The sequence below is a fragment of the Gopherus evgoodei genome, chromosome 1 (genome assembly GCF_007399415.2).
Source record: "Gopherus evgoodei ecotype Sinaloan lineage chromosome 1, rGopEvg1_v1.p, whole genome shotgun sequence".
Lineage (NCBI taxonomy): Eukaryota > Metazoa > Chordata > Testudines > Testudinidae > Gopherus > Gopherus evgoodei.
The window spans coordinates 225,860,001-225,887,594 of NC_044322.1; the positions used below are offsets into that span (position 1 = coordinate 225,860,001).

At 50.8% G+C, this 27,594-nt stretch overlaps 1 protein-coding gene across 2 annotated transcripts; it reads left to right on the forward strand.

Moving 5' to 3' along the window:
• Positions 1–10,014: 10,014 nt before the first annotated feature.
• On the forward strand, positions 10,015–21,772 carry LOC115646785 (C-type lectin domain family 6 member A-like). 2 transcript variants are annotated; one of them, XM_030553091.1, is made up of 6 exons: positions 10,015–10,076; positions 10,622–10,723; positions 11,183–11,293; positions 18,803–18,954; positions 19,143–19,276; positions 19,622–21,772. In XM_030553091.1, exons 1-6 carry the CDS (start codon positions 10,040–10,042, stop codon positions 19,779–19,781), a joined length of 696 nt encoding a protein of 231 aa, XP_030408951.1. In that variant the 5' UTR covers positions 10,015–10,039; the 3' UTR covers positions 19,782–21,772. The 2 variants fall into 2 exon arrangements, with proteins under 2 accessions (XP_030408951.1, XP_030408960.1); XM_030553100.1 differs by lacking the exon at positions 19,143–19,276 and having other exon boundaries at positions 19,622–19,728.
• Positions 21,773–27,594: the final 5,822 nt, after the last annotated feature.

Here is a 27,594-nt window from a genome sequence, read left to right on the forward strand (position 1 = left end):
AACAAGGAATAAGGCCCTGTCCATACTGCAGAAATAACTAGGTCAGACCTGTTTCCCCTTGACTCTGCTACAATACGGTTCCACCTTGTAACAGAAATGCGGCTTTGTCCACGTCCCTGAGCAATGCTAAAACCCTTGAATGGTCCAGTGCTCTAACGTGGGCAGTGGGTGAATCCCCGCTTTGGGGAGGCTAGCCTGCTGGCCCCGCCCCTTCCACACAAGACCCCACCCCCACACACATTGGAGTCCCCAAACCCCTCTCCCTCCATAAAAGGAAAAGCCCAGAGGCACCCCCCCAAACTGGAGGAGCCCCGGCCCGCCTACCCCAGCCACATCGATACAAGCTGCCGCCAGCCCCCGATCCACCACCCACCATCCCCAGCACCAGACCAAGCCACCCCACACCCCGAGCACCAGGCCAGCCCCAGTGCTAAGCCAAGCCACGGGCCACCCTGCCCCTGACGGCCCCCCTGCCACAGTTGGACTGAGCTGAGCCGCCGGCAGCCAACCCGAGCACCAACTCCTCCCCACCCCAAAGGCCCTGCCCCCACCAAGCCACTCCTCAGTCCACTGGCCACTGGCTCTCCTCAGTCCACCAGCCACTGGTTCTCCGCATCGCTCCTCACTCCCCTGTCCTGAGGAGGAGGGACACAGCGAGCAGCAGGGACCTTCGGGGGTGGAGTGGAGTGGAGGAGGCAGTGGGAGTCTCGGGGAATGGCAGGGACCACAACAGCCCAGTTGTCCGGTGGCGGGTCAGCACGGTAAAGCCTTCCCTGGCTTATTATACCCACCGCCCATGTGCTTTAGCATCACTCAGGGACAGAGGCTTGTCTACACATGGAACTGAACTGACTGAACTACAGTACATGGGTTTACAAACTGCTTTAGTTACATTGATGCAACTCCTTTGTGTGGAGGCTTTTATTGTGGTTTAGGATTGATGCTTTATATCCAGTCAGTGAGAAATCACCTAACCTAAATTAATAGAGGGCTCTTTTATACAGAAATAAGAGTGTCAGCATGGATGGGGTGGCACCAATTTAACTTCATCAGTGTCTAAACTCATTTAGTTAAATTGGTGCCCTTTTCTCATGGAGACAAGTCCACAGTTGAAATCAACAACATCGAGCCCTGCTGACACCATGCTGGGAGATGTACCTCTCTTACCTGGGCCCTCTAATCTGGCTTTACCTGCAGTGTAAACAAGACCTAAGCTATTATTCCTAATAATTAGGAATAGCTATTATTCCTAATAATTACTGTCTGTGATAAATATTCACAAGTGCTGTGTGAGCAGAAGAGCCAGAAAACCACTGTAAAAACCCCAAACTGTAGAATTATGGCCACTGATTATTGCTGACAGTTTAAACATATTCTTACTGGAACAAAACAAATCAACCATTGCGTTAGAGCCATAAATACCCTGCTGTGCTGAGGTGCAGAAAGAGGGCACAATGTCAACTGACACCCTGATCCTAAGACTGTACCTCCAAGGCCTTGAAAAGATCTTTTAGTTCTCATCCCACGTGGGAGCCAGGACAGGGTTGGTTCCTGCAGCAACTTCCTTATCTCATTCTGCTTCGAATTACTTGAGCAATGTGGTTTCCACCACTTCCTTTGAAGAGGTCAGTCCTGTTAATGAATTTGGAGGTCGAACGTCTGATGCTGTGTAGGTGGTTCTCTCCTGGTGGGGTCCTATCTTTTTTTCTTTGAATACTTTAAAGTTGCCTTTCATACATGGTCACTTTGAGGCTGTATCTATTGACGTCTTTATCTTAATAAAGTCACATCTTAATACACAGAACCTAAGATGGTTAATTCCTGGGCACCAAGCTTGACCTCCTACAAAGTTCGAGTTCCCAATGTGCTGGGATGAAATCTTACCCATTATCCCTCATTCGTGTTGAGCAGCATGGCTCTTGCTTGTCCTCCTATGGCCTGGGCCCCAGCTCTGTCAATGCCCTTCAATCCTTCCCTGCAGCCCGCCGCTATTCCAGTTCTGGGTTTACCACACAGCTCTGCCAATGCCCCTCAGTCCTGCCCTGCAGCACAATCTGCTGCTTCAATCAAAGGCTTCCCACACAGCTTCATCATGGCATCCCTACCATAAGAACGGTCATACTGGGTCAGACCAAAGGCCCATCTAGCCCAGTATCCTGTCTTCCAACAGTGGCCAATGCTAGGTGCTCCGGAGCGAATGAACAGAACAGGTAATCATCAAGTGATCCATCCCCTGTCACACAGCTAGTGCACAAAGACTTACTCCTGGGACATCCTGTAAGGGATCTAATGGGGCTATGTTTCATTCAGGACTCCCTCCCTAGCAGTTGCTTCAGCTAGTGGGACTTGTTCCCCCCCAGTGATCAAAAGAGGTTGTGGTATAGGCACTGACTCCATGGGCACTCTGAAGATGGAGCACCCACAGGGAAAAATTAGTGGGTGCTCTGTACCCACTGGCAGCCAAGCTCCCCTCCCTGCCCCCCCGCCTCTGCATCCGCCTCCTCCCCTGAGCGTGCCACGTCCCCACTCCTCCACCTGCCTCACAGTGCTTGCCGCCTCCAAAAAGCTGTTTGGTGGCATAGTGAACTCTGTGAGAGAGAGGGGAGGAGCGGGAAAGTGGCACACTTAGGAGAGGTGGCAGGGAAGAGGTGGGGCTGGCGTAGGGAGTTGGGAAAGGAGTAAAAATAGGGGCAGTGAAGGGGCAGATTTGGGGTGAAGGGGTGGACTCAGGCCGGAACCAGGGGCAGATGGGGTCGAGCACCCACCAGTGCAAGTAGAAGTCTGTGCCTATGGGTTGTGGGGCTGAAATCCAGCTCTTGAGAGCCCCACAAGGGATCAGATGGATGTCTAGGCCACCCTGTCGGAGGCCCTGTGTCTTTCTTGGGTCCTGGGTCTCCTACATCTCACCCTCCTCTCCTCCAGCCACCATCCATCCAAGTACGGCAGTGCCATTGGAGTCAAGCTGCCAGTGCTTTCACAGCCAGTGCCTGTTCAGGGGACACCATCAAAAAGGATTCTCATCTCCAAGTATAAGAGGTAGGATGAGTAGTAGAGCCCAGGCTGACATTATCTACTCCGAGGAAACCCTAAAGGGCCCATAGGAGAGGATGTGTGTCACTCTCCACGTAGGGTGATGAAACTGTCCAGTGTTGGGGCTTGGCCCTCTCAGGCACAGCTGGGAGTCAGGGCACCTCACTACAGGCGGCAAAGAGTTCCAGGTCCAGCCCTTCAGCAGGGGTTAAACAAACAAATAGTTGATAAGCCCAGGCCCTGGATCAGGGCGGGGCAATAAGCAGTTCAGAGCTCAGGCCCTTCAGCAGGGGCTGAGCAAACAATTAGTCTCTAAATCCAGGCCCTGGGTCAGGGTGGGGCAATAAGCAGTTCAGAGCTCAAGCCCCTCAGCAGGGGTTTGGCAAACAAATAGTCTCTAAGCCCAAGCCCTGGGTCAGGGCGGGGCAATAAGCAGTTCAAAGCTCAGGCCCTTCAGCAGGGGCTGAGCAAATAGTCTCTAAGCCTACGAGAATGGCCTCCTCAGGCCAGCGAGAGGGGGAGTCTGCCACCCCTGGACAGGTGGCAGGGGGAACGCAGGCCCTCCCACTCCACTGCGTCCCGGCCCGGGGCCCTAGCAGCGGCCAAGACTCGCTGCTGTCAGTGGGGATCCTGGCCACAACACACTGACATTGGTTCAGGCTCTTCAGGAGCCAAACCAGGGTCGGCTACCCCCGGGCCACTTCCGACCTCCCCCTCTCTGGGTACCTGTGTCTCGCCGGCATCTTCCGGTGGGTCCCAGACCATGGGTTCCTCAGGATACGGGGCACAGGGAAGCTCAGGCAGCTCCTCAGGATACCAGGAACGGGGCAGGCTCGGCCAGTCCCCCTCAGGATACCGGGCACGGGGAAGCTCAGACAGCTCCTCAGGATACCAGGCACGGGGAAGCTCAGGCTGGGCAGGAGCTTGGACACCCGAGTCTATTCTCTTCGGCTGTCGGCCTCCAAGTGAGCGCCGGGGCTGTGCTTTTATACTTCCTGTCCCACCCCTTGACTTCTTGGGGGGCGGGAACAGGCGGCAGTGGCTCCGCCCACATTGGAGTCTGCAGGGGCTCGGCCCTCTCAGGTGCAGCTGGGAGCCAGGGCGCCTCACTACACGTCCCCCACCTCAAGGCTGGCTCCCATGGAGCGGGGCCAGAACCTTCCATACCCCCCAGGCTGGAAAGGAAGTCCGCGTTGGCATGATCCTTCCCGGCCCTATGGTGAACAGTGAAGGCATAGGGCTGCAGCGCCAGGTACCAGAGCTGCAGCCACATGTTATGGTCCTTCATGCGGGCCAACCACTGGAGCGCAGCGTGGTCGGTGACCAAGGTGAACGGGGCCCCAAGGAGGCAGTATCACAGGGCATCGCAAGCCCACTTCGCCGCGAGGGCTTCCTTCTCAACCACCGCGTAATTTTCTTCTCGGGGGAACAGCTTCCGGCTGATGTAGAGGACAGGATGCTCTTCCCCGTCCACCTCTTGGGAGAGGACAGCCCCAAGCCCCACCTCTGAGGTGTCCGCCTGTAGGATGAACGGCTGGTCAAAATCGGGGCTATATAGGACCGGCTCACGGCACAGACTTGCTTTCAGCGTTCGAAAGGCCTCGTCACACTCGGGGGTCCATTTCACTTGTCGTGGGCGGTCCTTGGTTAGGAGCCCCGTCAAGGGAGTGGCGATCGCTGCGAACTGGGGAATGAACCGTCGATAATACCCGACCAGCCCCAAGAATTGACGTACTTGGTGTTTCATGGCTGGCAGGGGACAGGCTGCAATGGCCTGAACCTTGTCCACGAGGGGTTTTACCTATCCATTTCCAATGGTGTACCCCAGGTAGGTGGTTTCTTGCCAGCCAATGCGGCATTTCTTCGGGTAGGCCGTTAACTCGGCTGCCCGCAGGGACCTCAGGACCGCCGAGACCGCTCTAAGTGGTTCTCCCAGTAGCGGTTGTAAATGACCATGTCATCCAGATAGGCCGCAGCATAGTCTTGATGCGGTCGGAGGAGGCGGTCCATCAGGCACTGGAATGTGGCCGGGGCCCCATGGAGGCCGAAGGGCATCTGGGTAAACTGATAGAGGCCCGTAGGAGTGGCGAAGGCAGTCTTCTCCTGGGAAGCCGGATCGAGGGGGATCTGCCAGTATCCCTTACTCAGATCCAGGGTAGTGATATAACAGGCCTCTCCTAACTGGGCCAAGAGCTCGTCTATCCGGGGCATGGGGTATGGATCAAATTTGGAGAGGGTGTTGACGTGCCTGAAGTCGATGCAGAATTGCTGGGAGCCATTGGGCTTCGGGACCAACACCACGGGGCTACGCCACTCGCTCTGCGAGGGTTCAGTCACCCCCAGGTCCAACATATTCCAGATCTCCTCAACAACGACACACCTCCTATGGTATGGCAGGGGCCGGGTCGCGCTCCAGACGACCACTCCAGGCTCTGTCCGAATCATATGGTATACCAGGGTGCTGTATCCCGGTTGGGCTGTGAAAGTGCGGGAAAATGCTTGCAGGAGGCACCGGGTTTGCTTAAGCTGTATCTCCGTCAGTGTCTCCCCAAGCTGGGGTCCCTCCAGGTCCTCAGTGTGAGTTACCTGAGGTCCTAGCTCTGGTTCTGGTGGGTAGAGGTTAATTAGAAGACCTTTTCGTTCCCGCCACGGCTTGAGAAGATTAATGTGGTATCGCTGCAGCTTCTTTCGCCAGTCAGGCTGGTTGATTTCATAGGTAACTGGGCCCACTTTTCTAACCACCTCATATGGTCCTTGCCACCGAGCCAGGAGCTTGGATTCGTTGGAGGGAAGAAGGAGAAGGACCCGGTCCGCGGGTTGAAAGTCGTGGGTCTGTGTGCCCTGATTGTAACTCTGGGCCTTTGTTTCTTGGGCGGCTTTCAAATTCTCTCGGGCCAGGGCACCCGCCTGCCTAAGATGCTCCTGCAGCTGGATCACGTACTTCAAAAGGCCTTGGGCGGGGCATGAGGCTTGCTCCCAGGTTTCCCGCATTAGGTCCAAGAGGCCCCAGGGGTGGCGGCTGTACAGCAGTTCAAATGGCAAAAATGTGGTCGACGATTGGGGGACCTCTCGTACCACTAAAAGCAAGGGTGGTAGTAGCTGGTCCCACTGGCAGAGGTCCTGCAGCGGAAATCTGCACAGCCTGTCCTTTAAGGTCCGATTGAACCTTTCGACCAATTCATCGGTCTGGGGATGATATACCGACGTCTGCAGTTGCTTGATCGCCAGTTCACATACTTGGCGTAGTAATCGCGAGGTAAAGTTGGTCCCCTGGTCCATGAGGATCTCCTGGGGCAGGCCGACACGGGCGAAGACCTTCACCAATTCACCTGCGATAGTGCAGGCTGTGATGCTTCACTAGGGAATCACCTCGGGAAACCGGGTGGCATAGTCCAACATAACCAGGATGTACTGAAACCCCGCGATGCTCTTGGGGAGAGGCCCCACTAGATCCATAGCCACGCGCTCAAAGGTGGTCTCGATTACGGGCATGGGCACTAAGGGGGCCTTGGGCGTTCTGGTGGGGGCGGCCAGTTGGCACTCAGGGCAGGAGTTGCAGTAGTGTTTTACTTCCTGATGTATACCCGGCCAAAAGAAGCCCCTTAGGATCCAGGCCAGTGTCTTTTCATGACCCAGGTGTCCAGCGGCTGGGACGTTGTGGGCCAGCTTCAGGACCGCCCACCGATGACATTGGGGCACGAGGAGTTGGGTCCGGGGCTCCCCGGTGTGTGGATCTTTCTCGATCCGATACAGGCAATCTTGTTGCATCTCAAAATGCGGCCACTGCGCCGCCCGGCCAGGATTGAGGATGGTTCCATCCACGGTGGCTAGTTGTTCATATGCCTGCTTGAGGGTAGGGTCGGCCCTTTGGTCTCGGCAAAAGTCTGTGGGGGCCGAGGGATCCTCCACCACTCCCGGGCCGATGTCCCCCACTCCTTCCAGCTGGCCGGCGGGGTCAGGTGCTTCCGGCTCGTCTTCCTCGGCTTCTGGGGCCTCCCCTTCCAAGGCTGGCATGGGCTCCGGGCCATCCCCGGTGTGGTGGCGCAGGACTGCAGGAAACTCCAGCTAGTCCCGGCCCAGGATCACCGGATAGGAGAGCCACGGTGCGAGGCCCACCACCATCAACCGGGTGACCCCATCAATCGTCAGTTAGGTCTGGGTGCTGGGGTAAGGTCAGATGTCACCGTGGATGCACTGTAGCTGGATTTTTCCCAGGCGTGCATCAACCAGGGGACCCAACCGTTGCCCGATCAATGTCTGTCCACAGCCCGAGTCGAGGAGGGCCGTCATCGGGTACTCCTCAACTATCACGGGCACAGTGATCTTGGCTGACTGGGACCAGCAGGCACGGGCTTCCCTGAACAGACCTGGCCAAAAGCGGACTCGAGTCTGGGGCAGTCCCGCTGTAGGTGGACACATTCCCCGCAGGAGAAACAGGGCCCCCAGTCTGTTTGTCCGGACCGGGGCCGGGCCCCGGGATTGTCCGCCAGAGGACTCCGGGGGCCCTCCCTCGCTGTTGGAGTCGGGGTCCGAGCAGATAGGCCGGGGGGCGCTGTGTTGTGGGTCCGGGCCTCCACCCCCTGACCTGAAACTTGTCCGTCAGCCCGGATGAGCACCGTCTTCTTCTCAGAGCTAGGGCACTCTGCCCCCGATGGGGCTGCTTGAACCGCCGGGCCCACCAGTACTTCGGCCGTGAGGAAGTCCTCCATCCATGAGATGGCGGCGGCCAGGGTCGCAGGCCGATGGCGGAGGACCCAGGCCCTTCCCCGTGGGGGAAGGATGTGGGTGAACTGTTCGAGCATCACTTGCTCCATTAGCTCCTCCATCGTCCGTCATTCTGGCTGCAACCAGCGCTTACAGGTCTCACGGAGTTCCTGGGCCACCATACGGGGCCGGGCCCCGGAAGGGTAGGCCAAGCTCCTAAATCGCTGTCAGAACGTCTCCAGACTCACATTTAGGGCATTTAGGATCGCAGCCTTCACCTGGTCGTAATCCTGGGCTGCCTCTGAAAACAGGCCGCGATAGACCACCTGGGCAGTCCCTGTCAGGTAGGGGGCCAGGATGGCAGCCCACCAATCGTGGGCCCACCCTGCGATGACAGCCATCCGCTCGAACGTGATGAGGAAAGCTTCGGGGTCATCGCCGGGGCCCACCTTCATCAGCCGGATCGAGGGACTGGGCCGCCCCCCCATCTCCGTGCCCCCTGGCTGGACTCCCTCTGGCGCGGACCGAGCTGCCGTGAGGTGCTGGAGGCATTGGCATTGGAACTCCTGGTGCTGGGTGATCAGCTCTTGGAGTAGCTGGTGCTACTGTGTTCCCAGCTGCTTGACAAGTTGCTGTTGTTGTTGGAGGTGGGTGGCCTGCTGCTTCTGCTGTTGCTGCGACTGGGCTGCCTGCTGTCGCTCTTGAGTCTCGGTCACGAGCACAAGGAGCTGGGAAAGATCCATCTCTCGGGAGGGGAGTCTCTCACCCCCAGCCCCCTTCTCACCTGAGTCGAGAGCCCGCACCCACATCCTGGGCAGGGCTCGTCAGAGAAGGCACCACGTGTAACTGTCCGGTGTTGGGGCTCGGCCCTCTCAGGCACAGCTGGGAGTCAGGGCACCTCACTACAGGCAGCAAAGAGTTCCAGGTTCCGGCCCTTCAGTAGGGGTTAAACAAACAAATAGTCTCTAAGCCCAAGCCCTGGGTCAGGGCGGGGCAATAAGCAGTTCAAAGCTCAGGCCCTTCAGCAGGGGCTGAGCAAATAGTCTCTAAGCCTACGAGAATGGCCTCCTCAGGCCAGCGAGAGGGGGAGTCTGCCACCCTTGGATGGGTGGCAGGGGAACGCAGGCCCTCCCACTCCACTACGTTCCGGCCCGGGCCCTAGCAGCGGCCAAGACTCGCTGCTGTCAGTGGGGATCCTGGCCACAACACACTGACATTGGTTCAGGCTCTTCGGGAGCCAAACCAGGGTCGGCTACCCCCGGGCCACTTCTGACTTCCCCCTCTCTGGGTACCTGTCGCTCGCCAGCGTCGTCTGAGGGGTCCCAGGCCATGGGTTCCTCAAGATACCGGGCACAGGGAAGCTCAGGCAGCTCCTCAGGATATCGGGCACGGGGCAGGCTCGGCCAGTCCTCCTCAGGATACCGGGCATGGGGAAGCTCAGGCAGCTCCTCAGGATACCGGGCACGGGGAAGCTCAGGCAGCTCCTCAGGATACCGGGCACGGGGAAGCTCAGGCCAGGCAGGAGCTCGGCCACCCACGTCTGGTCTCTTCGGCAGCCAGCCTCCAAGTGAGTGCCGGGGCTGTGCTTTTATACTTCCTGTCCTGCCCCTTGACTTCCGGGGAGCGGGAACAGGTGGCGGTGGCTCCTCCCACGTTGAAGGCTGCAGAGGCTCGGTCCTCTCAGGCGCAGCTGGGAGCCAGGGTGCCTCACTACAGGTGCCAGACAGCAAATGTGAAAAATCAGGACGGGGTGGGGGGTAATAGGAGCCTATATAAGAAAAAGACCCAAAAATCAGTACTATCCCTATAAAACTGGGACATCTGGTCACCCTATCTCCATGTCTCATAAGCCAATCCTGGACTAAAGAGTTATTGGTGAGGTCTAGGGGAAAAGTGAGTCAGAGACGGCTTGCTGAAGCCACTGAGGAGATCTGCACAGGGAGTCCCACTGACTTTGGGATGAGGGGACCATGAAGTTCTGTGGGGTGCAGAGGAGAGAGGTTCCTTCTCTACATATCTTTTCGAAGTTCATGTTTGGCTCATTTTAGTTTCACTTCGTGTTCCTCTCTCAATATTTTTCCCATGCGATAAGAAGGCAGCAAACCCCCAGCTTCCCCTTGTGCACACTCAGTGGGGTTCCTCAAACTCCGGTGCTGCTTGCCAGCCCCAGCAGAGAATTTATATACTCCTTGTTTGTGTCTGGCCACCTCCAAATACACCAATTCCTCAGCTCAGCGTCTCCATGCTCGTGACTACATGTGAAACCCGAACTCACTGACAGGGAAGGCGACGTCTGGGAGAGACCATGAGCCCAGCGGGGGAAACCAGCCCTGGAAGTGCAGGTGACAAGGGGAAATTTATCTCTGCTCTGCTGGGGGGTGGATGGTGGTAATGACGTCTGGAAAAGGGAATGGCCAAGGACTGATGGATAAGTCAGATCAATAGAAGTGCCTTATGGAAATGGGTAATCCAAGGAGACAGAGGATGAAATAGAGGGGCAGAGAGGGAAAGGAAGGAGAGAGAGAAACACAAGAACTAGGGGTAAAATGGCAAGGAAATTGGCAGGGGAGAGAGGAGAGAAAAGCCAAAGCAAAGAAGGGGAGCAAGAGTGAAATTTGGGGAAAGGAAGAAATGGAAGAGAGAAGCAGTGAAGGAACAGACAGTGAGGAGAGAGTTGAGGGAAGAGGCAGAAGTAGAAGAAAAGGAAAGACAAAAGAGAAAATGGGGAGAAGAAGAGATGGTTCCTGTGAGCACACAGAAGAGAGGAAAACCTATGCAATGCCTCCAGTCACTGTGCTAGAAACAGACCCGCTGGGGTTGTTGGGCCTCCTGGGCCCTCCTGCTCCTTTGGCTCTGGTCTGTGTGATTGCTGCCTGGTGTATTTCAGCCCCTGCAGAGAAGAGGGGATGCTGCCCCTGGATGAGCCCCTGGGTCATTGCTGTGATCTCCATCCTGATCCTCAGTGCCTGTTTCATCTCCAGCATCCTCGGTGAGTTCTGGCTGCTGCTTATTGAGCTGGATTGGAAAGGACATCAGATAAGATGCAATAAGCAGGGACTGTACAGCTCTAAGGGGGATTGGTTCTCCTCATGGGGGGTGCTGTGAAAGGATCTGTCTTGCTTTTTCCCTCAGCCCTTAACTTACAGAAATAAAGAGGTTCCCAGTGAAATGAATGGCTGGTACATTCAGAACGAGTAAAGGGAAATTCACATTCACCGGGCATATGGACGGCTGGTGGAACTCACTGCTGCAGGGGGTCACTGAGTCAGAAACAATAACAGGGTTTAAAGATGGGGCTGGATACATTTATGAGGAGCAGTTACATTGCCTTCCTGTGAGGCACTTGGCAAGAGACAGACCAAGAGTTTGTTCTCATCCTGCAGATCTGGTCCCCCTCTTCCACAGGCTAGTGCTGTAATTCTGGTTTTCACTCTCTCTGTGTCTGTAGTTACCTGGCGTTGGGACACTAGGACATGGCACAAAGAGCAAGAGAAACTGTCTTGGCTGCGCCAGTATCTGAAGGAAAAAACTTGTGTTTCAGATGGTCAGGAAGGGAAAGGTCAGTATGAATGAAAGTCAGCAGAAATGACTCCCCACCACATGCAATTCCCATTTTTTCTGGGACCTGGAATCTGATTCAAACTCCTGTGTAGCCTGAAGAGATCCTCACCTTGGGTGGGGCTGGTAACCAAGCGAGATCACACAAACCAGCCAGCTGAGCCCTGAGTTACATGAATGGGTAAATAGGCAGTAACAGAGTGAGAGCTGGAGGGAATGGTGCTGGAGACTCAGTAGGAGGTGCTGTTTTTGCTGAGATGGTAATGAAGGTCTATTTAAGGAGAATTTCAAAATTAAAGGTTTTGGTTTGGGAATGGCTAAATATTTTGTTTCAATTGAAAATGTCAAAATGAAATGTTTGGTATTACTGAGTCAAATTTTTTCAGAACGTTTTGTTCCTTAAAGTTTCAATATTTCAATTTTCATCCTGACTGAGGATGAATACAAATGTCAAAATATCATTTTTCCCTTGGGATAGAAATTCTTTTTTTTTGTCCACTGTAAAGAATAACTTTTAACAAATGTCTCCTTTTCGTAATTTACACAGCCTTAACTCAAACTTAAATATAAGGAGAGCTGTGTGAATAACTGAGTTTTTGTTTTACTAGTGTGACAAAGTTCCTCCTCTACCTTGGTGGGTTTTGCGCTTTTTGCAGATTTGCTCACCTCAGTGATCTTCCCCACAGTCCGGATCAACTCCTCCTGTGTCTGATCAGGAGTTGGGAGGTTTGGGGGGAACCTGGGCCCGCCCTCTACTCCAGGTTCCAGCCCAGGGCCCTGTGAATTGTAGCTGTCTATAGTACCTCTTGTAACAGCTACAGGACAGCTACAACTCCCTGGGCTACTTCCCCATGGCCTCCTCCAAACACTTTCTTTATCCTCACCACAGGACCTTCCTCCTGGTGTTTGATAAGGCTTGTACTCCTTAGTCCTCCAGCAGCACACCCTCTCCTTCTCCCTCTCAGCTCCTTGTGCCTCTTGCTCCCAGCTCCTCACACGCACTTCCTCTCCTCTGGCTTCTCCCTGCCTGACTGGAGTGAGCTCCTTTTTAAACCCAGGTGCCCTGATTAGCCTGCCTTGATTGGCTGCAGGTGATCTAATCAGCCTGTCTGCTTTAATTGGTTCTAGCAGGTTCCTGATTACTCTAGTGCAGCCCCTGCTCTGGTCACTCAGGGAACAGAAAACTACTCATCCAGTGACCAGTATATTTGCTCTCAACCAGACTCCTGTACCCCACTGGTCTGGGTCTGTCACACTAGGCACATCAAAAAAGTTGAAAAAATTCATATTAGGTCAAAAAAACGATTTGATTGACCTGAAATGAAACATTTCATTGTTTGAGTTTTTAAAGATTTATTAAACAAAAACTGATGCAAAATTTAAAACAAGAATTTAATTTGACACAAATTCTCAAAATGTTTCCTCTGATCTAAATCTGCATTTTTTGGTGAACGAAAGTTGTATTTAAAAACTTTCACCCAGCTCTACATACAAGAGAGAGGCAGAAGTTAAAAATGTTTTCTTTTTCCTCTAAGAAATCCCAAAAGACAATCATATCTTACAAGGAGTTATACTTTAAACATATATCTCCATAAAAATAAACAGGTTGAAATCATGGCCCTATTGAAGTCAATATGAGTTTTGCCACTGACTTTAATGGAACCAGGATTTCACGCTAAGTGTTTAAATATTTTATATTCTAAGTCTGTGACTACAATCTGATATCAGAGGGGTAGCCGTGTTAGTCTGGATCTGTAAAAGCAGCAAAGAATCCTGTGGCACCTTATAGACTAACAGATGTTTTGGAGCATGAGCTTTCGTGGGTGAATTACCACTTTGTCGGATGCATGTAGTGGAAATTTCCAGGGGCAGGTACATATATGCAAGCAAGCTAGAGATAATGAGGTTAGTTCAATCAGGGAGGATGAGGCCCTGTTCTAGCAGTTGAGGTGTGAAAACCAAGGTAGGAGAAACTGGTTTTGTAGTTGGCAAGCCATTCACAGTCTTTGTTTAATCCTCAGCTGATGGTGTCAAATTTGCAGATGAACTGAAGCTCAGCAGTTTCTCTTTGAAGTCTGGTCCTGAAGTTTTTTTGCTGCAGGATGGCCACCTTAAGGTCTGCGATAGTGTGGCCAGGGAGGTTGAAGTGTTCTCCTACAGGTTTTTATATATTGCCAGTCCTAATATCTGATTTGTGTCCATTTATCCTTTTCCATAGAGACTGTCCAGTTTGGCCGATGTACATAGCAGGGGGCATTGCTGGCATATGATGGCGTATATTACATTGGTGGACGTTCAGGTGAATGAACCCACATGGGGCCACAACCATGGTACCCCTAACCCACCGAGCAATATCGTCAATCTATCCAACTACACACTCAGCTCAGAAGAAAAGTCTGTCCTATCTCGGGGATTCTCTTTCTGCCCTGCCACTCCCACCAACACGATACAGTTCTGGAGTGATCTGGAAACCTACTTTCGCCATCTCCGACTTAAAGAATACTTTCAGGATAACACTGAACAGCGCACTGATACACAGGTACCCTCCCACCAACAGCACAGGAAGAAGAACTCCACATGGACTCCTTCTGAGGGTCGAAATGACAGTCTGGACCTATACATTGAATGCTTCCGCCGACGTGCACAGGCAGAAACTGTGGAAAAACAACATCGCTTGCCTCATAACCTAAGTCGTGCAGAACTCAATGCCATCCACAGCCTCAGAAACCACCCTGACATTATCATCAAAGAGGCTGATAAAGGAGGTGCTGTTGTCATCATGAACAGGTCTGACTACCAAAAGGAGGCAGCCAGACAACTCTCCAATACCAAATTCTACAGGTCGCTTCCCTTAGATCCCACTGAGGAATACACTAAGAAACTGCACCATCTACTCAGGACACTCGCTACACTAACACTGGAACAAATCAACATACCCTTAGAGCCCCGACCAGGGTTATTCTATCTACTACCCAAGATCCACAAACCCGGAAATCCTGGACGCCCCATCATCTAAGGCATTGGCACTCTCACTGAAAGACTGTCTGGATATGTGGACTCTCTACTCAGAACCTATGCCACCAGCACTCCCAGCTATCTCCGTGACACCACTGATTTCCTGAGGAAACTACAATGCATTGGTGACCTTCCAGAAAACACCATCCTAGCCACCATGGATGTAGAGGATCTCTACACAAACATCCCACACACAGATGGAATACAAGCTGTCAGGAACAGTATCCCTGATGATGCCACAGCACAACTGGCTGCTGAGCTCTGTGCCTTTATTCTCACACACAACTATTTCAAATTTGATGACAATATATATATCCAGATCAGTGGCACCGCTAATGGACACCCGCATGGCCCCACAATATGCCAATATTTTTATGGCCGACCTGGAACAAAGCTTCCTCAGCTCTCGTCCACTCACGCCCCTTCTCTATCTACGCTACATTGATGACATCTTCATCATCTGGACCCATGGGAAGGAGACTCTGGAAAAATTCCACCATGATTTCAACAGCTTCCACCCCACCATCTACATCAGCCTGGACCAATCTACATGGGAGGTCCACTTCCTAGAAACCACGGTGCAAATAAGTGATGGTCACATTAACACCACCCTACACCGAAAACCTACCGACCGCTATGCCTACCTTTATGCCTCCAGCTTTCATCCCGGGCACATCACACGATCCATTGTCTACAGCCAAGCACTGAGGTACAACCGCATCTGCTCTAAACCCTCAGACGGAGACCAACACCTACAAAATCTCCACCAAGCATTCTCAAAACTACAATACCCACATGAGGAAATAAGGAAACAGATCAACAGAGCCAGACGTGTACCCAGAAGCCTCCTACTGCAAGACAAACCCAAGAAAGAAACCAACAGGACTCCACTGGCCATCACATACAGTCCTCAGCTAAAACCCCTCCAACGCATCATCAGGGATCTACAACCGATCCTAGACAATGATCCCACACTTTCACAGGCCTTGGGTGGCAGTCCAGTCCTCACCCACAGACAACCTGCCAACCTGAAACATATTCTCACCAGTAACTGCACACCGCACCATAGTAACTCTAGCTCAGGAACCAATCCATGCAACAAACCTCGATGCCATCTCTGCCCACATATCTACACCAGCGACACCATCACAGGACCTAACCGGATCAGCCACTCCATCACCGGTTCATTCACCTGCACATTCACTAATGTAATATACGCCATCATATACCAGCAATGCCCCTCTGCTACGTACATCGGCCAAACTGGACAGTCTCTATGGTAAAGGATAAATTGACACAAATCAGATATTAGGACTGGCAATATACAAAAACCTGTAGGAGAACACTTCAACCTCCCTGGCCACACTATAGCAGACCTTAAGGTGGCCATCCTGCAGCAAAAAAACTTCAGGACCAGACTTCAAAGAGAAACTGCTGAGCTTCAGTTCATCTGCAAATTTGACACCATCAGCTGAGGATTAAACAAAGACTGTGAATGGCTTGCCAACTACAAAACCAGTTTCTCCTCCCTTGGTTTTCACACCTCAACTGCTAGAACAGAGCCTCAACCTCCCTGACTGAACTAACCTCGTTATCTCTAGCTTGCTTGCATATATGTACCTGCCCCTGGAAATTTCCACTACATGCATCTGACGAAGTGGGTATTCACCCACGAAAGCTCATGCTCCAAAACGTCTGTTAGTCTATAAGGTGCCACAGGATTCTTTGCTGCTTTTACAATCTGATGTGCTCTAATGCCCAAACTATGAGTCACTAAACTTTTACAAGTATCAGAGGGGTAGCCATGTTAGTCTGGATCTGTAAAATGCGACAGAGTCCTGTGGCACCTTATAGACTAACAGACATATCAGAGCATAAGCTTTTGTGGGTGAATACTCACATTGTCAGATGCAAACTTTAACAGTGACCTTATACATTCATTTATCAACAGAGCAGTCCAGCTGACTATCAGACAGTGGACTAGTCTGCCTCTTTATTCACAGCCCATTATACCTTACTTCAGAAATAGTCCCATTCACTTCAATCAGCCTCCTTGTGGAGTAAGGTACTACTACGTCTGCTCAGCTCTTGTATACTGCTTTTTTATCCGTAGGTTTCAAAGCTCTTTGTGAAGGTGGGCAGTATCATTGTCCTCAAATTGCAAATGAGGAAACTGAGGCAAGGGTTTTACACAAGGTCAGCCAGAAGGCCAGTGGCAAAACTGGGAACAGAACCTAGAACTCCCGTCCAGGGTTCTTTCTACTAGGTGACTCAATGTGAGTAGTAGTGGCCGAACAAGACCTTGTGAAGAAGGCAAGAGTTTGCAATAGGGATCGTGTCCTCATTGGATGTAGAGGTACAGATTGTCCAGTCACAGTTTTGCATGTCAATTAAAAGTTGATCTCTTAATAAGTCACACACAATTTCTCAGGCTCGATAGAGGGGTAATGATGAAATTCTAGGGACTGTGACATACAGGAGACAGGAGGTCAGACTAAATGATCTAATGGCCTTAAATTCTATGAATCTATGGAACTTATGTGTTTTCCTTCTGTGTATGTCGGAGTTAAAGCTTTTTGAAGCTGTTGGTGTGGAAGGAGGACAGTAATAGGTAAGAGTTGTAAAGTTTTCTCTTGGTGTCTGTAGAGAAACAGAAGTGTGGTTGTTGGCCTGAACTCTTTGTCAGCCCTTGAGAAGAATGTAGAACAGAGCAATGATAATTAACATTAAGAAAGATTTTTCTCTGTGAATTTTCCTAGTTTTAAAAGAAACTGTTTAAACTGGACATGAAAAATATAAAAGCAAATAATGCAGAGCTTTGCAAAGAACAATGCCATTGTAGTGAAGAACACAGTGACTGCAGTGAGTGTTCTTACATGGAGAAATGCCAAGTTCAATTAAATGAAGCCACTGCAACTTGGAAAATGTGCTGTGACACATAAAAGACATATGGCAATACGTAGTAAAGGATGGCCTCATCAATTAATTGGGCACTTTCAAACTAGCAATGCTGAAGTCGGTGTTGACATTAGAATCAGCAGGGGCCCCATTATTCTCCATTAAACACAAATCTATGATGCATCCTTAACTATGGCTTTGTGACCACTCCACCATAATATGGCAAATTAGAGGCAGTCGGAAGAGAGGGCAAGGGTGGAAGACTGACTGAAAGGAATGAGTTTCGAGGAGTGATTTAAGGCAGGAGCATGTGGAGGTCAAGGAGGATATTCCAGGTTTCGAGGCCACAGCAAGAGAAGGTGCAGAGCTATTTGTGGAAGAAGACCAGGAGAGTGATGAGATAAGCTGAAGTGGCTGAATATAGGAGTAGAAAGTAACTATAGATGAGATGGAGACGGGGCAGAGTTGTGGAGGCCCCTGAAGGTCAGGGTGAGGGATTTTAATCTGACCCAGAAGAAGAACAAAGCCAAGGAGGAGACTCAAGTGGGAAAGGATAGGGAGATGAAATGGCATCAATATTATATATGAGGGACACAGTATGAAACCTGGGGAGTCCAGAGAGGGATAGGTGCAGCAGTCAAGATTACAGAAAGATGGCCAAGACATGGGCTAAGGGTTTGGCAGTAACAATGGAAAGAGAAAAGGACTGGCAGTGTTGAGCAGCAGGATGGATTTGTGGATAAAGGCGGGAGAGACAGAGGAGTTAAATATACACAAAGATTACAAGTCTAAGTGGGGGATACTGACATTGTTATTTATGATACAGAAGGAAGCAGAGGAGGGTTTCTCTGCAGGAGCTCATGAGTCGAATGGAGAGAGGTGAAAATGAATGGCTGGTAAAGGTGAGAGACAACATCATAGCAAAGACAAGACATGAAGCCATTGAAGTAAATAAACAGCAAAGAGTCCTGTGGCGCCTTATGATGCATCCAATGAAGTGGGTATTCACCCACGAAAGCTCATGCTCCAATATGTCTGTTAGTCTATAAGGTGCCACAGGACTCTTTGCTGTTTTTACAGATCCAGACTAACACGGCTACCCCGCTGATACCTGAAGTGAATGAGGTCACCTAGGGGTAGGGTATAGAGTGAGAAGAGGCGAAGAGCGAGGAACACTGAAGGAAAAGGACAGAGGGGGAGAAGGTGAAGGAGGACACACTAAGGGACATGCTGCCAGAGCAAGTGCAGAAGCAGGAAGGGAAACAGTCCAGCACAGAACTAGTTAGTGTGTGTTAATGGCCTACAAGTGCCTCCAGGGGGCAAGCAACAATGAGAGAAAAAATTGACCAGGCGGGATTTAGGGGGAAGAATTAGGTATAAAAAAGACCAAGTAGGAGAAAAAAGAATTAGTCTGCATGTGGTGAATCATTTCCTCACCATGAAGGCCTCTGTTAGTCCCCATTGCTCGAGATATGTGTGAAATGAAGATGGACTGGATGGGACTACCCTGTGCTGGACCTGAGGACTGAACTGGGTGTAATCTAAGAAGTCCTTTCCATTTGTATTTTCTGTGGTTCATTCACCTCTTCTCTCACAGAGCAAGTCTGGATGTGCTGTCCTGAGGGCTGGGAGCCCTTTCAGGCCAGCTGCTACTACTTCTCTAAAGACTTTATGACCTGGGATGACAGTGAGAGGAACTGCACAGGGATGGGCTCCCACCTGGTGGTAATCAACACAGAAGCTGAGCAGGTAACTTGCTGGGAGTCAGGCTCCTCTGGGCACTCAGAGTGCAGCCCTGGAGAGGATGTTTGGGCTCTGTGTTCATTCAATCCTGGGCTTCCTCATCCATCACATCCAGCACCCCCACAGGGACCCCGATCTCCCACTGTCTGCCCAGGGACTGCACCTGGTGGAGATTTGATTTTATTTTTATCCAGGATTTCATCTTCATTCAGGTAAATGGAACAGTTATAGGCAGCGAAGGAAGGAATTACTGTATTGGTCTGACTGATAAGGAGAAGAAAGGCCAGTGGCGCTGGGTGGATGAGACTCCATATAACGATACTGCAGCGTGAATATTTCCTGGGGATGGAGACCAGTTACCACCCTCCACTTAGTTCCAGGATTAATACACAATGGAGAGGGAGAGAGAGAGAGAGAGAGAGAGAGAGAGAGAGCAGCTTACCCTCAACTGGAACTAATTGTTTTTGTTGTAATAGAGATATGATTTACAAAGGAAACATGGACAGAGGCTATGAATGAATTTTTGGGAACAGTGTGCTGAAAGAAGAGGAGTGTTTGTGGCTGATTCAAGTGTTGCAATTCTCCTTCTCCCTCATCATAATCAGCTACAACTCTTTCCCCTGCAACATTTATAATGATGCATCTCTAACACATGAGCGTCTCTATTTTACAGGTTCTGGAGACCTGGGGAACCCAATAATGAGCCCAGTGAGTACTGTGCTGTCATGCATGTGGAGGCAAAACAAACCAAACATGGAAACAGGAATTGGAATGACATCGCATGTTTCAAAGTATATAATCGAATTTGTGAAACTGCAGCACTTATATTTTGAAGAAACCCTGTCCTGGACATGAAGCTAAGAGTCAGCACATCTCTCGCTTGGGTCAGCTCACAGAGACATCTGGCAGGAGGGTTTGGATCAGCCCTCGGCTGTCATGACATTGGGTGTAGGCAGTGGAGGATGATGCTGGGGCCCAAACTCACTCACTAGATCAATTTTGGAAACATTTGAAAACTGCTGAAAATATCTAATGTGGAACAAGCCAAAGTACAGTGAGCTCTGCCTGTGATGTCATTGAAGCTCCCAGGAGACTGGTAGAAGAGGCAGGCTGGGAAAGGCAGGATCAGTGGGTTTGCTCTGGGAAATATTGAAAGGGGGTTTCCTGTTCATATTAACCCTGCCAGTCCTGCTCCAGGTAACAACTTACCAGGAATAAGGTCCTATCCATGCTGCAAAAATAACTAGGTCTGATCTTCTTTCCTCTTGACTATCCTACAACTCAACTTCCCCTTGAAACAGAAATGGGGCTTTGTCCATGTCCCTGTGCAATGCTAAAACCCTTAAATGGTCCAACGCTTTAACGTCACTCAGGGACAAGGGGTTGTCTACATTGGAATTGGACTGACTGAACTACATAGGTTTACAAACAGTTTAGTTCCATTGGTGCAACCCCCCTGTATGGAGGCTTTTATTGTGATTTAGGACTGATGCTTTATACCCAGTCAGTGAGAAATCACCTAACCTAAATTACTGTAGGGCTCCTTTATACAGAAACAAGAGTGTTCGCAGGGAGGGGCTTGCACCAATTTAACCCAGTCAGCATTGTAACAAAGAGGCATGGCCTCCCTCAGATTGACAGCAAGGGACGGCCAAACACCGCCAGTGGGTGGAACCAGAAAGGCCACACCCACCATGCCAGAAGCAGAGGGGGGTGACACAGGGACAGAAAGTATAAAAGGCAGGCCTTGCAGCTCAGTTTGGCTGGAGCTGCTGAGGGAGACAGATGCCTCTGCCCTGCTGCTGGGTGAGGAGCAGCTATCTGCTGTCCTGAGGACTCTTCTGAGCTGCCAGATGCAGCCAACCCTGAGGAGCTGCTGGAATTGCCACTGGCAGTGTATTCTGGGGAGATGGAGATTGACCCTGGGACTCAGGAACATCTGGAGGGGTGGAAGTAACCTGGGAATAGCTGACTCCAGTCTGGCATGTTGCTGCCTGAACCAAGGTCAGTGTGCTGTGGCTGGATCCCTGCTGACCCAGTAGTGGAACACTCTGCCACTGGGGCCTGGTGGAGTTGGGTGGGCCTGGGTCCCCCTGCCATGCCACCAAAGGCCAAGAGACCTGTGTTTGTCTGCTGTCTGCCTGAGCCAATATATCTGGCAATAGACTGTCTGATGCTCTGCCCCACTGCATGGATCAGAGAAACCCTCCTGAGGCCCTAGACTATTGGTGCTCCACCCTGCCTGAGCCCCTTGACTGTTTGGTACCTTGCCCTGCCTCAGGGCCTGGGCTTATAGACTATTCACTACTCTCTCCTGTCTAAGGATTTGAGCCCTAGAGACAGCTAATTTCCCCCTTTTACAGACTGCTGTTCTAGGTATGTGACAACAAAAAGGTGTGGCCTCTCTGGGAGATTGACAGTGAGGGATGGCCATGGCCATGCATGCATATATGCCTACAAGCCTCTGAACTCATTTTGTTAAATTGGTGCTGTTTTATCATGGAGACAAGCCCACAACTGAAATCAACAAGATTGAGCCCTGCTGACACTCTGGAAGACATTCCTGTTTTATCTGGGCCCTCTAATCTGGCTGTACTTGCAGGGTACATAAGGCCTAAGCAGTACAGTAAATAGCCATTATGAATATTTATCACTGTAAGCAGAGTCAGGATGAGCTCTACCCTGATATCTGGTGGTGAATTATGGGAAGTGTGGAAAGAATTTCAGGAATTGTGAATTCTCAGATATTTGCCTGGGCATGCCCAGCATAGCCCAATGCAGCATGGGATGGTTATTTTGACAGCTCTGGGATCCCCAATTTTTGTTATTGGGGCAGGATAAATAAAGTGTTGCCAGCTGGTTATGTGAATGAGGAACTACGAGACTGCTTTATGACAGAGATGTCTCAATATAACTTAAGTGACACTTGCTAAACAAGGGACATGGGTTCCAATACCCAGTGAATTGAGAGAAGTTGGGGACTGGTGTGTGTGTACCTGATGGTATGAGTCCCTTTTGAGGGCCTGCAACGCCAATTGCACTGCCTCCTCTCTCCACTGTAAAAGAGTAGAACTAATTTTGATTCCATTAGGAGCCTGTCTAGAGATTGCTGAGCTGAGTTCATGTTGGGCCAGTGGTGCACCAGAGCTCCCCTACTAAGAGCTGAAATCACTGAGTGCTGTGTTAACTAGTGGGGGAGCCTGAAGACCTATCATTAAGCCACTAGCAGAGCGGAGCAGTTTGCAGCGTGTTGGAGCAGCCCATGGAACAGTGAGCGGAGTGAAGTGGTTTGCAGGGACGGCTGGAGGAGCAGCACAGCTGGTGTAGTGGAGCTGGTCATGGTGAAGGCTGCAGCAGAACTCCACGGAGAGGCGGAGCAGTTGGCCCTGGCCCACGTAAGGTGCCCCTTAACTCCCTGTGTGGACCTTCCCCCTCTCATTTCCACCCAGGCTGCGGGTGGGGGGGAACTGCAGATAAACTCTTGAATTCTGGGGTGGCACTGACCAGAGACTTTTGGGTTGTTGGACTTTGGGGTGATTGGACTTAAGACCCTAAGGGGGAAAGGTCATTGCCAAACATACTTGGAGGTGGGTTTTTGTTTATGGTTTGTGTTACAATCCTGTTTGTGGTGTTTCTCCAATGGGATGCTGCATTGTTTCCTTCCTTTATTAAAAGGATTTTGCTACACTCAGACTCCATGCTTGCGAGAGGGGAAGTATTACCTCCTAGAGGTGCCCAGGGGGTGTGGTATGTAAGTGTCCCAGGTCACTGGGTGGGGGCTCGAGCCGGTTATGCATTGTGTTACTGAAACGGAACCCCTGGATACTGAACCCGGCCCTTGTTGCTGCCAATTCAGAGGGGCAGAAGGGTTACACAGAAAATACTTAATAATAACTGCTGTGTGAGCAGAAGGGCTGGAAACCCTTTTAAAAACCTAAGACTGTAAGAATTCTGGTCACTGATTCTTGTCAACAGTTTAAACATTCTTATTAGAACAAACCAGACCAAAGATTGTGTTAGAGCCACTAATACCCTGCTGTGCCAAGGCACAGAAAGAGGGACAATTGTATCTTGTAGGCATTGAAAAGATCTTCTAGTTCACTCTGGTCTGGGAGTCAGGGCAGGGTCATTCCCTGCAGCACATTCTCCACTTCCTTATCTCACCTGCTTTGAATGGCTTGAGCAATGAGGTTTCCACCACTTCCCTTGAAGGGGTGTCAAACCTGTTAATGGATTTAGAAGATGAATGTCTGATGCTGTAGAGATGGTTCTCTTCTTTTTTTGGTGGTTTTTTTTTCCCCTCCTCTTAATACTGTGAAGTTACCTTTCATGTATGGGCACTTTGTGGCTATATCTATTTGTCTTTACTATATCTTAAAGTCACATCTTAGGACACAGAAACTTGATTCCTGGGCACCAAGCTCGACCTTCTGCAAAGTTTGAGTTCCCCAATGTGGTGGAATGAAATCTTACCCAGTCTCCCTCATTTGTATTGGCAGCACAACTCTGGCTCATCCCCCCATTCCTGGACCCAGCTCTGCCAATGCCCCTCAGTCCTGCCCTGTGGTCCCTCTTGTATTCCAGTTCAAGGCTCCACCGAGAGATTCATAGCCAGCGGGAGGAGACTGTTGGCTCAGCATCCTACGAGGTCCAACTACCAGGTGTTTAATAGTCATTCTTCAATACACTCCAGGCACCTCCAGCAGCCCAGACACATTTAGCCCTTGTCCACATGGGGAAGTTAGTGCGCACCAAGCTACAATGTGACTTTACAGTGCACTAGCTACTCTCCACTAACACACACTCTCTCTCTCTCTCTCTCTCTCTCTCTGTAACTTTGAGGTTTATTTTTCGCTCATTTGGCTCATTCCATTTCATGCTCACCTCTCAATATTTTTCTCCTGTGATGAGAAGTAATGCAAGAGGCAGCAAACCCCCAGCTTCCCCTTGTGCACACTCAGTGGGGTTCCTCAAACTCCGGTGCTGCTTGCCAGCCCCAGCAGAGAATTTATATGCTCCTTGTTTGTGTCTGGCCACCTCCAAATACACCAATTCCTCAGCTCAGAGTCTCCGTGCTCGTGACTACATGTGAAACCCGAACTCACTGACAGGGAGAGCAAGGTCTGGCAGAGACCATGAGGCCAATGGCGGAAACCAGCCCTGGAACTGCAGGTGACAAGGGGGAATTTATCTCTGCTCTGCTGGGGGACAGATGGTGGTAATGATTCCTAGAAAAGAGAATGGCCAAGGACTGATGGATAAGTCAGATCAATAGAAGGGCCTTACGGAAATGGGCAATCCAAGGAGAGAGAGGATGAAATAGAGGGACAGAGAGAGAGAGACAGGGCGGCTCCAGGCCCCAGCACGCCAAGCGCGTGCCTGGGGCGGCAAGCCATGGGGGGCGCTCTGCCGGTCGCCGTGTGGGTGGCAGGCAGGCTGCCTTCAGCGGCATGCCTGCAGAGGGTCCACTGGTCCCGCAGCTTCGGCGGACCTCCCGCAGGCGTGCTGCCGAATCCACGGGACCGGAGACCTCACGCAGGCAAGCCGCTGAAGGCAGCCTGCCTGCTGTGCTTGGGGAGGCAAAATACCTAGAGCTGCCCCTGGAGAGAGAGACAAGAACTAGGGGTGAAATGGGAAGGAAATTGGCAGGGGAGAGAGGAGAGAAAAGCCAAAGCAAAGAAGGAGAGTGTGACGAAGTGGGAATGTTCTTAATGTTTTCTCTGAATACTGTGTGGGTGCCTCAGTTTCCCCTCAGCATTTCTTAGGTATCTAGGTGGGGGGGGAACAGGGTGCGTGATTGTTGCAGAGCCCAAAAGGGTCCCTGTGATATTGTCTGCACAGAGAATGGCCGACACTCTGTGTCCTGGCAACTAATGGCCTGGGCCCCTCCCTTGCAAAGGTGCCAACTGAAGGTGTTGGAGAACAGAGAGCAAGTGACCTCTTGGCCCAGGAAAGGGACAAAGGCAGAGGAGGGGCTGGAGAGTTTTCAGTTTGAAGCTGGCTGGGATAATGGAGCGGAGACCAGACAGACATTCTGACCTGACTGAGGGGGTCCTGTTGTCTGTACCTGCAAAGCCTGTCTTAAACTGTGTTCCTGTCATCTAAATAAACCTTCTGTTTTACTGGCTGGCTGAGAGTCATGGTGAATTGCAGGAAGCTGTGGGTGCAGGGCCTTGTCTCCCCCAAACTCTGTGACAGGGAGCAAGAATGAAATTTGGGGAAAGGAAGAAATGGAAGAGAGAAGCAGTGAAGGAACAGAGAGGAGAGAGAGAGGTGAAAGGAAAGACAAAAGAGTAAATGGGGAGAAGAAGAGATGGTTCCTGTGAGCACACAGAAGAGAGGAAAACCTGTCAAGTCCCTCCAGGCACTGTGCTAGAAACAGACCTGCTGGGCCTCCTTGCCTCTCCTGCTCCTTTGGCTCTGGTCTGTGTGATTGCTGCCTAGTGTATTTCAGCCCCTGCAGAGAAGAGGGGATGCTGCCCCTGGATGAGCCCCTGGGTCATTGCTGTGATCTCCATCCTGATCCTCAGTGCCTGTTTCATCTCCAGCATCCTTGGTGGGTTCTGGCTGCTGCTTATTGAGCTGGATTGGAAAGGACACCAGATAAGATGCAATAAGCAGGGACTGTACAGCTCTAAGGGGGATTGGTTCTCCTCATGGGGGGTGCTGTGAAAGGATCTGTCCTGCTTTTTCCCTCAGCCCTAAATTACAAAAATAAAAGAGGTTCCCAGTGAAATGAATGGCTGGTACATTCAGAACCAGTAAAGGGAAATTCACATTCACACGGCATATTGATGGCTGGTGGAACTGACTGCTGCAGGGGGTCACTGAGTCAGATACAATAACTGGGCGTAAAGAAGGGCTGGATACATTTGAGAAGTAACATTGGGGATGCTGCTAGCATGGAAAGAGGTAGTAACTGAGCTGTATCAGGTCATGATCTGGTCACTGCAGAAGTCAGGTAGAATCCCCCCTTCCTCCAGTCTGGGATCATACTGCACAATGAGGCACAAGATGTGAGGATGAGCCTTCCTGTGAGGCACTTGGCAAGAGACAGACCAGGAGTCTGTTCTCACCCTGCAGATCCGGTCCCCCTCTCCCACAGGCTAGTACTGGAATTCTGGTTTTCACCCTCTCTGTGTCTGTAGTTTCCTAGCATTTGAACACTAGGACACGGCACAAAGAGCAAGCAAAACTGTCATGGATGCCTGCACTGGTATCTAAAGGAAAGAACTTGTGTCTCAAAGGGTCAGGCAGGGAAAGCTGGCAGAAATGACTTCCTACCACATGCAATTCCATTTCTTTCTGGGACCTGGAATCTGATTTAAGCTCCTGTGTAGACTGGAGAGATCCTCACCTTAGGTGGGGCTGGTAACCAAGTGAGATCACACAAACCAGCCAGTTGAGCCCTGAGTTACATGGATGGGTAAATAGGCAAGTAACACAGCGAGAGCTGGAGGGAGAGGTGCTGGAAGCTCAGTAGGGGGTGCTGTTCTCTCTCAGATAGTAAGGATAGTCTATTTTGGGAGAATTTTCCATTGGGAAAATTAAAGGTTTTGATTTGGGGAATGGCTAAACATTTAGTTTTCTGTTTGCTGGTGCCTTGTTAAAGACTGCAATGATCAGTTCTGCTATTTGAAGTCAGAGTGGTTAATTGCTCCCAGCTGGTGAGGCACACAGGTCATCCTGTAACCATCTCCTTAAGCAGATCTCTGTGGGAGGGGGGAAGCTGCATGATCACTGGACTTAGTCTATGATTCTATGAAGTTGAAGGTCAGAAGGGACCAGTATGATCATCTAGTCTGACCTCCTGCACAATACAGGCCACAGAATCTCACCCACCCACTCCTGTATCAAACATGTGTCTGAGACACTGAAGTCCTCAAATCATGGTTTAAAGACTTCAAGGTGCAGAGAACCTTCCAGCAAGTGACCCATGCTCCATGCTGCAGAGGAAGGCGAAACCCCCCCAGGGCTTCTGCCAATCTGCCCTGGAGGAAAATTCCTTCCCGACCCCAGATATGGTGATCAGTTAAACCCTGAGCATGTGGGCAAGATTCACCAGCCAGAAACCCAGTAAAGAATTCTGTAGTAACTCAGATCCCACCCCATCTAACATCCCATCACAATCCACTGAGCATATTTACTGCTGGTAGTCAGCCTAATTCTGGCAATTAATTAGTCTATCCCATTATGCCATCCCCTCCATAAACTTATCAAGCTTAGTCTTGAAGCCAGATATGTTTTTTGCCCCCACTACTCCCCTTGGAAGGCTGTTCCAGAACTTCACTCCTCTGATGGTTAGAAACCTTCATCTAATTTCAAGTCTAAACTTCCTGATAGCCAGTTTATATCCATTTGTTCTTGTGTCCATATTGGTACTGAGCTAAAATAATTCATCTCCCTCCCTGGTGTATTCCTCTGATTATATTTATAGAGACCAATCATATCTCCCCTCAGCCTTCTTTTGGTTAGGCTAAACAAGCCAAGCTCTTTGAGTCTCCTTTCATAAGACAGGTTTTCCATTCCTCAGATCATCCTAGTTAGCCCTTCTCTGAACCTGTTCCAGTTTGAATTTATCCTTCTTAAACATGAGAGACCAGAACTGCACACAGTATTCCAGGTGGGATCTCACCAGTGCTTTGT